The 13,849-nt window shown below is 34.9% G+C and overlaps 1 protein-coding gene across 8 annotated transcripts in view; it reads left to right on the forward strand.

Annotated features, from left to right (window-relative positions):
- DOCK7 (dedicator of cytokinesis 7) overlaps positions 1 to 13,849 on the forward strand; it is a 184,685-nt gene that overhangs the window by 84,446 nt on the left and 86,390 nt on the right. For all 8 annotated transcript variants that reach the window (XM_082453122.1, XM_082453123.1, XM_082453125.1 and 5 more), the window contains 4 exons: positions 13 to 130; positions 3,367 to 3,437; positions 7,249 to 7,387; positions 8,334 to 8,435. In XM_082453122.1, the coding sequence (XP_082309248.1) occupies positions 13 to 130; positions 3,367 to 3,437; positions 7,249 to 7,387; positions 8,334 to 8,435 (430 nt within the window). The remainder of the gene's footprint in view (positions 1 to 12; positions 131 to 3,366; positions 3,438 to 7,248; positions 7,388 to 8,333; positions 8,436 to 13,849) is intronic.

The raw sequence follows: 13,849 nt of genomic DNA on the forward strand, positions 1-13,849 counted from the left end.
TTGCCTTCACAGAAACCTTCTCTACATATACCCTCAGAGTCTCAATTTTGCCAACCGTCAAGGTTCTGCCAGAAATATAACAGTTAAAGTCCAGTTTATGTATGGGGAGGATCCTAGCAATGCCATGCCGGTAAGAAATGTTCTTTACATTTCCTATTCTTTATATATGGTTCAAATAGACCTTTTTTGGGGGGTGGGGTGGGAAGGTAATCACTTGGTTGGCAGCTCTAAACTGGAAATTAATGTGATCTTGCAAACAAAATTTCTGACCTCATTACTTCCTGTACAGGTAGTAATGAGTTTATTTGAAGTCTTATTTATTGAGGACTTGATATATGCTAGGCATTCCCAGAGATACAAAGATGAATAAGACATAATCTAGAGGATATAAGAAGAATATGTAAAATTTTAAAATAATGAACTTCAGAAGAGGGCCAGATCAGAATCACCTAGGGTACTCTAACAGAGCAGACACCTCTTCTCTACTCTTCCATCTGTGATCCTGATTCCCCACCTTTAGAATGAAAGGCCAGGTAAGGGAGGTGGAAAGTGGTGGGTAGTATTATGGGGTTGTGGTATAGTTTGAAAATGCTCCCCAGGTGATTCTAATTTGTATGATTCTTCCCATCTTTGTTGAGAAACTCTGGCAGTAGTTCTTAACTTTGGCTACATTTTACACTCACTTGGGGAGCTTTTAAAAATACCAATGCCCAGACAATTTCATTACAATTACATTATAATCTCTGGGGTGGGATACCAGGCAGATATCAGTATTTTTAAATCTCCCCAAGGGATTACATTTTGCAGCCAATATTGATAACCAAGGTATGTGCTAATTATTAGAAGATTGGTAGTATAGGGTTTCAAAGGTATAGGTGTTCATCAGAGGAAGGAGAGAATGCCTCAAAGGTGGTTAAAATGTTCATAGCAGTGGATCTGTCTAGACTGTGGGGAAAGGAGAGCAATTCAAGTTGGAGAATGTCCTTCAACAGAGGTAGAGTGGTGAGTTGCCAGTGAGCCAGAGCAATGCAAGATAAGTCAGGAATAGCAGATTGAGGCTAGATTGGGGAGGTTCTTGACTGCCCACATTGTCATTTAGGATTTGTGGGACACTAATAAATGCAGGTTCCATGAAAGTAGATTTTTAATTTACGGAGTAGGAGCGTATCTATCACTGTAGATGTTCAACCTCTGAAAGAACCCTAGTGGAATGAAAATGAGCTAAGAACAGGTGCACTGTTTACAGAGTTTTATTTTAGCCTTCTGTGGCAGTCATTTGAATCAAGTTCTTTTGATTTTCTACAATACTTACTAAGAAAACTACATATTTTCCTTTCCACTGTAGCCTCAGTTTCATCAACATTTATAGCTCTTGATAGCAGCAAGCACAAATTATTCATCTTTGTATTCTTCTGTGGCAGCTGTTCCAGATCCTTGCATGTAATACATGCTGAATAAATATTTGTTCAATAAATGTAGAATTTATTTTGGAGGTTTGGAATGAGCATTTCATGCTTTTTACTAGCTCTTCATTTCTGCCGAGGGAATGAATGTACTAATCATAGTCGATGAAAAGATGCTGGATTGTGAAAACAGATGCTTTGTTATCCTATATGTGAATGGCCATATGAATTTGAACTTATGAAAAATGTAGTATATGTAAAATAATTTGTTTTTATTTTTTGCCTAACAAACTCGTCCTTGTCTTAGCATACATATAGCCTCCTCTACAGAGCCCCAGCTGCGTCCAGCCATATTGGCAGTTAGACCACTCCTTCTTTTGGTGCTACCTTAGTGTCTTCTCACTTCTTTTATGGGCTGTTTCATTTTATGGTTATATGTTTGTTTCTTTATCTCGACCACTAGACTGTGAGCTCCTTGAGGGCAAGGACCATGTCTTACTCATATCTGTATCTTGCCTATCATAGTGCTTGGCATAATTGATGCTCAGTCCATGTTGATGAATGATTAAAAATACATGTTAAATGGTCAAAGGAACACTTTTCACTTTATATCATTGCATGTTATGAAAATAAGTTACTTTTTGAAAAACAATAGCTTCTCAGAGGGAAAAAAAGGTACTGCATTCCTTTCTCTTGTGTATTATTAGTGATATGAAAATATAATGCTTTATGTTTATGTGAGTGGCTGGTTTGAAATAATGTATAAACACAGACACATTGTATTTGCTTATTTTTTTAAAAATGAAGACTGTTCAAATGAATCTTAAGATAATTTTTTGATCATACAATGTTGATATGATAAAATCATAAACTTCATAATTCTGGCACTGGAACAGCATTTTTATAAAAACATAGTAAGGTAGTCTTAGAAATTGATGAAATTAGGCATATACAGGAGAGTCATAATTATTACACTTTTGCATACCCTTAAAATAAAAGGACCTGCTTGAAATGTTGCAAAAAGAAACACAGATATCTGTTATTATGTTCTTTTTATTTAAGGATGGTGCAACTTAACCCCTTTGTATAAGGAATAAACTTTGAGTTGTTTTACCAGTTGTGTGATAGAAGTGTGATGACATGTCCACATACCTATTCATGCATGTGTAGAGATGACTGGCCAGACTTAAAAGTTTAATCTATGACTAGATAACATTGTAAGCCTGTCACATAGTAATCATAGCTATGACCTTGACATCATTAAGCCATTTATGTAATCCGCTGCCCTAATTAACCATAGTATTGCTTGGTAGAATTCGAGAGGCAGATATACAAGACTGAATTATTTTACCTCTAAACCTTCTCCAAAGTATTGTAGTAGTATTGTATTTTTTTTTTAATGTGGTGGATTTGAAAAAAAACAAACACATAGGTAAGAATATAAGAATGGAGCTCCTCTTCCGTTGTAGAGTAGCTTGCAGGGAGTACTGGAAGTAAAGGATACATAGCTTGACCTAAATTAGGGTATTTTAATATCATTTATAAATAATTTATATTTGACATTCAGAATGACTGTTGTTTTAGTGGAGAAGCCACCAATTTATATAGTAGATATATGCCACCATTCTAGGATCGTATTTCTTATGTAAATTCCAAATGATGTGCTACATCTAGATTTTAAAATGAATTCTTTACCTTCTTTAAGAAAAAGGGAAGAAATGTACCTTATTGCCCAATAGATATAAATATAATAGATAGAAACCTTTTGAATGTTTGAATGTCAGATGGGTCTATAGTTGAAAAGAAATATACAGTTAAGCAATTGAACTTATAGGCACATTGTTCTTCATTGGGCTTATTTTGCCCATTGTTCTCAGTTATTAAATCAGACAAATTCTTACATAGATTTGAAACATCCAGCATTTATTACAACAAAGTTTCAACATGCTGTTATTTGTTACAGGTAATCTTTGGTAAATCTAGCTGTTCAGAATTTTCAAAGGAAGCCTATACAGCCGTAGTATATCATAACAGGTACTGAATTCAAATATTTCTTTCAAAGTTACTCACTTCTCAGTGGCATTGTTAGCACTCACGTTAGTGTGTTTACCAAATGCTTTGCTGCACTGGATGTGCAAATTCAAGACAGCTGACATCAAAGTTATAATTTTCAACCTGTAGATGCACATTCTCTCCGTAGACATCTCAAATATAAGACTTTATGCACAAAACATCTTTTCTGTCAAATTCTCTGATCCTTTCATTTTTATTATATTGTTATTGATTATCATTATGGCCTCTGGTCCTTTGGTCTTTCCCTGTTATTTTCACCTGACATTTTGTAGTTTTACTTAACTCTTTACTAAGCTTGCACTCATTAGTCAGTTAAATTGGTGCAACATCCAATAAATCTTCGACTCAGTGACTTTCCCTTTTACTTCTTTGGGAATTGATTGTTAACTCTGGATAACCTTTAACTTCTGCTTTCTTTCCCCTCCTCCTCCCCCTCCTCCTCCTCTTCCTCCTACCCTCCCTCCCCATCCCCCTCCTTCACCTCCCTCTCCCACTTCTTTTTTTTTGATTATTGAATGCTATTGGAGAAAAAACACAAAATTGTGCCAATCAGGGCTGTCACAAATTGATGTTATTTTATCATATGATGGGGCTACAGTAATTTATTTTATCGTATTTTATCTTCTTTTGGCCCCTCTGTTCTTTGGTAAATTTTTTTGTCGTCACTTTTTTACCTTCTCTCCCATTTGGCGGTAGCTATTTTAAGCTTTTCTTTCCCTATCTCTAACTCCTACTTCTTTTCTGTTTGCTTTAACTCTTAGTGTTCCTACTTTATGAAGTTGATTGAGACCATGTAACTTGAGGTCTATCAACTTCTGTGCTCTTCACCTCAAATTGTTTCCATGCAGATCTGCCTTTCCTCTGTTTCAAAGGTGGTAATGGCCCACACCTTCCTCAGTGTGGATCTTTTCATCTCTGCTCTCAAAACGATCTTATCCAGGCTCTTCAGAATGTGACTCCATCAGTTATTCCTTTTCTTGCATCATCAGTCTTCTGTTTCATTGGCTCCATCTCTTATTGCCACAAAATTTGTTTCCTATACTTAAAAAAAAAAGTCTTTCTTCAGTGCTGTTGTGTAGCATGGTTTTTCCTTACCCTCCTTAAAACTTTCTTCTTTCTCACCTTTATTTTATGACCCTCTCTTGGCTTCCTTTTATCCCTTTGAACACTTTTTTTTTAATAGTAATTATTCTAATTTTTCTTTTTCTTTAAAACATAGGCCTTCCACACAAAACACTAAAGTTTTGCCTGTAACCTTCTTTTTCTATAATATTCTCTCCCTAAATAATCTTATATGTATTTCCAGAGTGACATTCAATGAAAATACTACTACTTCTACCTTTATGTGGATTGTTCGCACTGTTTATTTTCTCTCATAACCTTCTTTCTGAGATACAGATGTGTATTTTCAGTGGCCTTTTAGGCATATTCATTCGAGTGCCTGCTGCCTTCTCAATTTCCATGTATTTGTTCTTGACTCTCTTCCTAAGCCAATCTCTGTCTGACTCTCTATTTTTATTAATCGTACCATGATTTTTCCAGTTGCTCTGACTCAAAATGTAAGACATTCTTGCATTCCTTCTTATTTTGTCTAATATACAATCATCTTTTCCATCTTGATGATTGTATTTCTGCCTCATTACCAAGCATATCTTGTGCTGTCCTGTTTCTGGGCCTTTCTTGGATCTTTTTTCTGTTGTAATACTGATTCCCTCTAATTGAACTCCTACTCATACTTTAAGGCCCGTATCATATATCTGTTCCTAAATGACAGTTCCCTGATCTAAAACTTGAAGTAATCTGTTCAGCTCTGTTCTTGAAGCACTTAACCTTATATGCTGTATACCAGGGGTTGGCAAACTTTTCTAAAAAGGGCCAAATAGTATATATCTTAGGCCTTGTGCGCCATCTGGTCTCTTGCTACTACTCAACCTTGCTGTTGTAGTGCAAAAGTAGCCATGTACAGTAAATTGCAAATAAATGGGCATGGTTGTCTTCCAATAAAATTTTATTTATGGACCCTGAAATTTGAATTTCATTTAATATCTCAAGTGAAATATTCTTTTGAATTTATTTAAGCACTTAAAAATATAAAAATCATTTTTAGTTTGTAGGCTATACGAATGAAGTAGTGGACTGGATTTGGCCTGTGGCCATAGTTTGCCAACCCCTGCTTTATAGCATAGCTATTGATATATGTGTGTCTTACTTATATTTCTACTGAACTATATATTTTTGAGGGTTATTTTTCTTATGTTCATCTTTAAAACCACCACAAAAGTAACACAGTGCTTAGCCTAATGTTGGGTAATTCAAAATACTTGTTGATGAATAACTCGTAGATGTTTAATTTTCCATAAGAGCCTTTACATAATATGATTTCAGGAAAGAAATGAACTAAAGCACTAGAAGCCAGGAAAGATATTTATAAAGAAGGTTGTATTTTCTAAAAGTATCTCAGTTTGTGGCTAGGTCTTTATTTTGTTGCTCTCAGCATTAGTTGAATTAAAATGATACAGTCTAACATGACTTGTAAATTCAACTTTCTCATAATTCAGTGGTGATTAGTGAGATCAGTAATAAGATCTGTAGCATCTTTTATTCACCAAAGTCATCAAATTCTCAGATGGCTAGCATTAGCTATCTTTCTTCTGGGTATTAAAAGCCTTATGCCACTTAATTTTCTGGGATCAGATCTACACCTGTTAGCATTTTTGAGGCTTATTTGAGATGGAAGACTATTTGACGTATTTAGCATCAGAGAAAAATCCCTAACTGGTGGGATGGGCTTCACTTTAAAGGTAGTTGGAACTATGTGGTTTGGATGTATTTTCATTGAATACAACAGAGAGATACTAACTGAATATGGAAGATGGGGATGCTAAGGTTTTATCCCTTTTAGGTCTATATCATAAATAGCAGCCATGCTATCTTATAAAAATGCTCTTAGGGCCCACTCTCAATGAATATTGAGATGCAAGTGCCATCGGTTTGATCAAATATGCTATTTGTTGTATTCCTTAGTAGCTGGGAGCCCTTCTAAACGGTGGGACACATTGCAATTTGTGGGGATTCCCTGATTTCTTCTTTTCTTTTTTCTCTTTTCCTTTTCCTTTTTTTTTTTTTTGTAAAGCTGTCAGTCAGTACACAACTAGTCCATGTTTAGGTAACATTTATTTCTTTAGCAATGGAATGATAGATGTAAGACATTCCATAGAGAGCCCATCTTGATACCAAGTTGTCTAAAGATTCCTTTTTTCTTTCTTTCTTTCTTTTTTTTTTAACAAAAGGATAATACAATTTAGTCTTACTATGAAGCTGTACTCCTATAAAAGAAAAATGTGTTTCTATGGTATGGTTATAAGATATACACTTCTAAAAGCTCATATTATTTTTTTTCTATGTAATATGTATCCAAATTGGTTTATAAATATAGAAAGCCTTGCCCTAGTCTCTTCTCTTATACAGTTTCCAATCTAATGAAGATTTCAGCATCAAGGTGGTGATTATTAATGAATTTTCAAATAGTAGGATTACTCAACCCATTAATAAAAATGGGATGAGAAATTTCAGAAACAGTGGCAGCTCCCTCATCTGGAAGTAGGGGTTAGTTACTTAAGAGTTTGGAAATAAAAATATTTTGGACTAGAAGAAAAATTAAGCATGAATCCTGAAATTAATTTAAAAATTACTCAAACATACAAATGCAATAATTGTTTATTTTGAACACATTACTGACTATTGATCTGTTTTGTTTTGTTTTTGTATGAAGGTCTCCTGATTTTCATGAAGAAATCAAGGTTAAACTCCCTGCTACTTTAACTGACCATCATCACTTGCTTTTTACTTTTTATCATGTTAGTTGTCAACAAAAACAAAATACTCCTCTTGAAACTCCTGTTGGATACACGGTAAGTATATTTTTGTTAAATATTTAGCCCTTTGATCTTAAAAATAATTAACAATATTTAAGATAGTTGGTGTTCATTATTATTTGAGTATTCCTTATCTGATTCCCCATGTTCGTTAGGAAGGGTCATCATAACAAGAAAATGCTCAATATAGTTAACCAGTGTCATTAATTAACTAAGTAATATGTGTAAACACTTAGATGTTGGTCCTAATTATTGTATATTTACCCAACAGTACTGTGTAAATGTAGCAGTTTTAAGGGTTCTTCGGAAGAAAATGGTTTGAATGTAAAATGATTAAAAGAGACCCTTGGCAATTAAAACCCTTTTTAATTGCCTTAATTAAAGCAATTAAAACACCTGAGTAGTTTTTGAAAATCATTACTATTGAATTACAAAAGTAAACCTAAGGTGAATACATCATAGTGTGCTATCACAATTTTGTCAGAAAGGCATGCCTTCACCTGAAAGAGAAAAACTAACATTTGATACATATCTTTTGTCTTCAGCTTATGACATGAATTTTTGCTAAATGTAAGAAAATAAGTTTATGTCATACTTTTTAGTTTTGTTTTCAACATTCTTATCTAATCAAATCTTTCTTTCCCTATTTACATTGACACTGTTACCCCAGTTTAAAATTGATTCACTTTGTGGCCTTTTCTATTACCAACTTTCCCTTGGATAATGAGGACCTGCTATAGATTTAAGTATCGCATACTTAGTTGGTAATAATGTTTTGGGGATCCTCCTTAAATATTGTTGGGGAAACTTCTTTAGAGGAATTATGAAAACCTATTATTATTACCTACATAATTAAATCCCCTTGGTGTTTACTGATGTGAGACGAGTTTGGCTCATACCAAGTTCTTAAAACAGATTTTCCAAGTAATTACTTTTATAACAAACATATTTAAATTAATATTGTTTCCTTTTTATTTAAAAGTGGATACCGATGCTTCAGAATGGACGATTAAAGACTGGGCAGTTTTGCCTACCGGTTTCACTGGAAAAACCACCACAGGCTTATTCTGTACTGTCTCCTGAGGTCAGTGTCTCTCACATTGAAATTCTCCAGTTTGACTAAAGTGGGCTTTTCATTACAAAGATAGTTTTCTCAAACTTGCTGTTTCTTCTCTCTCTAAGTATGTATACAGTGAAGTAATAATATTATTTTCCAAGGGACATTAGCAGCTTTGATGATGACATATGTGACTTGAAAGAAACAAAAACATTGGGAAAATCTCAATCAAGAATCAGTAGCCACTGTTCAAAAACCAAAGTGCCTTTTGAGAGAACGATTACATGATGATTACCAATGTCTCTTAATGCTTTGACTACAACTGTTTGTAACCATTAATCTGAAATGTGTCTTGTGAATGTTCTCTTGGTGGCATTTATTTTTCAGAATAGAACTTTAAAAGTTTTCACAAATAAATTTGTATTGTTTTTAATTAAAAAAAAAAAAAAGGCAATGTAAAGCTGCTGCTCTGACCTCCTTTCTCACCATTCTCTGTCACTCTACCCTGACTATATAGCACAGCGCCTTTGTTGTTCCTCATACATAAAGAACACATGCCCATCTCAGGCCGTTTGTACTTTCCTTTGCTGACAATGCTCTATCACAAGACCTGCTTCTTATTTAATTCAGATATCCACTCAAATATCCCCTCTTCAGAGAAGTCATCTATAATTACTTTAAGTAACAGCCTCCACCGCTTTTTATCCCTTTGCTTTATCCTCATAATACTTATCACTGGGACTTCCCTGGCAGTCCAGTGGTTAAGACTCTGCACTTCCACTGCAGGGGCTCAGGTTCGATCCCTAGACAGGAACTAAGATTCCACATGCCGTGGGGCGCAGCCAAAAGAAAAAACAACTTATCACTGACTTTATAGTTCATATATCTTTGTTTATCTGTTTATTGTCTACAGAGTATAAACTCCATGAGGTTAAGGACTTTGTCTTTCTTATGCATTGCTGTATCTACCAGTGCTCAGAATAGTGCTTGGCTCATAGTAGACAGTTAATAAATATTTATTAAATGAATGAATAAAGACCGTAGGAAAGAAATAGGACAGAACCCCCCCCCAACCCCCAACTCTTTCATTCAGTTTTCCAGGAACATATCTTTTCAGTAAAACAGATTAGTCTTCTGTCAGGGGTAGCATTGTATTTCAAAAGGAAATATTTTAAAAGAAAATATAATTTTATAGAAGTTATGTATTTGTTCTTAATTGATTTGCAAATGCAAGGTCAGCTTTCTAAAGGGGGAGGCTGATGGTTTTCTTCTAGCTACAACGTGTATGTTCATATATAAAGAATACGGTGATAATTTGGATTTGACTATAGATACATAGTATGGCTGATTGATATGTGAGATTAAACCACCTGATTAAGTGCTTAAACTTTTGTATATTTTAATTACTATATTAAAAGAACAGTATATATTCTTAGCTTCATTATTATATTTAAAGAATAGTATATATTAATTTTAGTGCTTAATTTAAAGCAAGTGAGAGATAAATATTTAAATATTTGACTTTCATGGGTCATTGCTTAATGCAATTTTGTATTTACTTTCCTGGTTGAGGTTGAGCTCTCTTTGATTCAGAAAGTCAGAGAACTTCTGATATGTGTTAACTTCAGCAGTTCTTTGGACCTTAGAATATGAAGCTTGCCATATAAGCACACTTAGGTACTGAGAAACTAATTTCTGTAACTAGTGAACTATTGCTTCATTATATTTCACCCAGTGGTCATTTTCAGTGATAAATGGATCATTTTCTTCTTGAAACTGGGTAAAAAGGAAGGTGAACCTTTGTTGGCTTTGTTTCACCACATTTACTTGGTTTTCTGGTATTTCCCCCTTACGTTTTCATGTTCTTTTCACTCTGAACCTGTAAGCACTCTTCCCAGGCAGGATCACTGACTGCAGTTCTGTGAACAGTACTCTCAGAGTGGTGTAGTATGTAACTTACATTAAGACCAAGATGCTCCTGACTCCTGCTGCTAGTTGATGAATCTTAAATCTGCATCTCTGCTCACTCATTTCTTGCCAGTTATTTGTCTGGTAAATTAAAAAACCTAGTGATGTCTGTGCCAGGATGTTCTGTAGATATCTCAGACATAAAATGTCCCAAACTGGACTCATTCTTGTTGAATACTGTTGGAACTTTATGGTGAGAGGAGAATCTTGGCCACCAATATGCCTCAACAGAGTGATGGTATTCTAGTGAATTTATCTCAGTTCAGTGTCATCAACTTTTCAGGATTAGTGTTTATTGGGCTCCAGGAAGCAGATTCATGCTTACAAGATTCATACAAGATTGGCATATAGACTAGCATGGCAGTTTATCATCTCTATTTGCACAGGTATGCAAAGATCAGCATATAGGATATTTTTGAACTTAACAGTGGTTACACCTGAGGATAGTTAACACTTTTAAATTTTTTGTTATTTTATTTAATAATATAATACACACATGAATCCACCACCCAATCCAAGAGCTAGAACACTGACAATAGTTTACATCACTTATGTGCTCCTCCCTTATTCCACATTCTTCTTCCTTCTAACTACAAAAAGCTAGCCTTTAAAAAAAATTGGGGTAAAATACACATAACATAAAATTTACCATTTTAACTATTTTTAAGTGTACAGTTCTGTGGTATTAAGTACATTCACATTGTTTTGAAAACTAGCCTCTTAAAACTACATTTTTTATTTCCAGCAAGAGCAAAAGTTTATTAAAAAGTTTATCTTCTTTAGAAATTTAACCAGAATATTCCATTCTGATTAATGGAGAATTTAGTATATTACAAACATCAAAATATTAGGGGCAAATCAACACCTACCAAAATGTCTGGAATGGTGAATGGCCAGATGTGGTTGGAGGTTTCATGTACTGAACTTAAAAAAAAAAATCTTCTGAGTTGGTTATACACCTGTATTTCCAATCATTTCTGGCAAGGTGGGGGCAGGGGGGTGAGCCAGGAATCAGATTTTGAGAATAAGAAACGTAGAGATGCAAAGAGATATGTTAACAAGCAAAGAAGTAAAATATTAGGGAGAAAAAAATGATTTAAAAAAAGTACTACAGAGTTGGGGTAAAATAAAACTGAGTATAAATGGTCTGTATGGTAAGGAAAAGAATTCCATGGTCATCTCAGCCTATGTGGGCCAGAAATAAAGTGTGTGAGAGGCCATTTATTTTGTTGACTGAGATACTCTCAGACCATTTTTCTGTAAGGTTTTTTTCCCATAGAATCTTTTATTTTTTAAATTTAATTTTATTTTTTTATACAGCAGGTTCTTATTGGTTATCTATTTTATACATATTAATGTATATATGTCAATCCCAATCTCCCAATCTCAATCACCAACCCCCCCAGTAAAACTACTTTGTTTTTCAAAAATAAATTTATTTATTTATTTTTGGCTGTGTTGGGTCTTCGTTGCTGCGCACAGGCTTTCTCTAGTTGCGGAGAGTGGGGGCTGCTCCTTCATTGCGGTGCGCAGGCTTCTCATTGTGGTGGCTTCTCTTGTTGTGGAGCATGGGCTCTAGACACGTGGGCTTCTGTAGTTGTGGCACGTGGGCTCAGTAGTTGTGGCTCACGGGCTCTAGAGCACAGGCTCAGCAGTTGTGGTGCACCGGCTTAGCTGCTCCGCGGCATGTGGGATCTTCCCAGACCAGGGCTCGAACCCGTGTCCCCTGCAATGGCAGGAGGATTTTTAACCACTGCACCACCAGGGAAATCTCTAAAACTACTTTTTAATTGAGGTATATGTGTGCCTAAAGAATACATTGTTTACTTTGCTTATTTTATGAATTTAATGAAAAGGTTATTATGCTATAAATAATCCTCTGAGACTTGCTTTTTTCATTCAGCATTATATTACTAAGATTTAGTGTTTATTATCAAAATAAAATGTTCCTTCGGAATTTCATTGTACTTAGAATATAATCTAGATCTTTTTTCCTGTGACCTACAGGAAATCTCTAAAAGACCTGGGCTCTTCCACTTCTCCACCGTCATCTTCTACTGTCACCACACCCCTTGTTCCGTACTTACAGCTTCTTCCAAATTTTTTCCAGCCTCTCAGTCTTTGAATTTTGTCTTTCTTCTTCATGATCTCCTCATGGCTGGAGTCTTTTCATTATATTTATTTCATTATATATTTCAAATAGCACTTCCTCAGAGAGGCTTTCCCTAACTACATGAATTTTCAACCCTTCCTTCCTCCACACTGCTGATACAGTCTCTCATTTTTAATCCATTTTTATTTACTAAATACTTACCGCTATCTGAATTCTTATTTTTTTTTTCTACAAGAAATGGGTAGTAAGCTCCCTGAGGGCAGATGTTATGTTTATCCTGAAACCCTAGTACCTAGAAACCTGTGTAGAGACTTCAGTAAATATTTATTGTATGAATTTAAAGAAGAAAATTACAGGATTATTGGTATTAGCAAAAAGTAAAAAATGAAAATTATCTGATGTCAACCAAGGGTTTGTTTAATTAAATTTTTGTACAGCCATACAGTGGTACAGTAGTTAAGAGGAGTGATATAGATTTAAATATCCCAATGGGACATTTGTAATAAAAATATAAAAACAAACAAATAATGTAGTGACAACCAAACTCAATATGTAGATATATCAGCAACTGGGTGGAAATAGTTTGGAAAATATACACCAAATTTAGCAAAGTTAGCTCTCAAAGGGGTGTGGGATTATGAAAGTTTTTTTGTTGTTGATTTTTTTTCTAATCTCATATACCTTTGAAAGGCAGTATAACATAATATCCAAGATTTCACTCCCAGCTCCCACTGCCCTCAGGTGAGTTTCTTATTCTGCTATGGACTAAATTGTTCTAACCCCCAATGTGATAGAATTTGGAGATGGGGCCTTTGGGAGGTAATTAGTTTAAATGAGGTCATGAGGATGGGCCCTCATGCTGGGATTAGTGCTCTGTAAGAAGAGACACCAGAGAGCTTGCTCTCATGGCTGTGTGAAGACACAGTGAAAGGTGGTCATCTGCAAGCTAGGAAGGGGTTCTCACCAGAAACTGACCATGGTGGCGCCTTGATATTGGACTTTTCTAGTCTTCAGACCGTGAGAAAATAAATTTCTGTTATTTAAGCCACCCAGTATATGACATTTTGTTGTGGCAAACCGAGCTGATTAAGATAGTCTCTCTGCCTGAATTTTCTTATCTGTAAATTGAGGAGAATAATTAATGCCTACAATAATTGAGTTATGTTGATGACTGAATGATTAATCGTACGTAGGACATTTAGAATGGTACCAGGCACGTGAAAAGTGCTAAAGAAGTGTCTGCTACTATTATGCCATTCCTATTGCCACACTATTTGTTAGAATACTTAAAGAGAGTAGTTCTTACTTTACCATGCATCAAAATCACCTGGAGTGTTTGTAGTAACACCAGTTGTTTCAC

This window comes from Balaenoptera physalus (genome assembly GCF_965194825.1).
Source record: "Balaenoptera physalus genome assembly, chromosome: 1".
Lineage (NCBI taxonomy): Eukaryota > Metazoa > Chordata > Mammalia > Artiodactyla > Balaenopteridae > Balaenoptera > Balaenoptera physalus.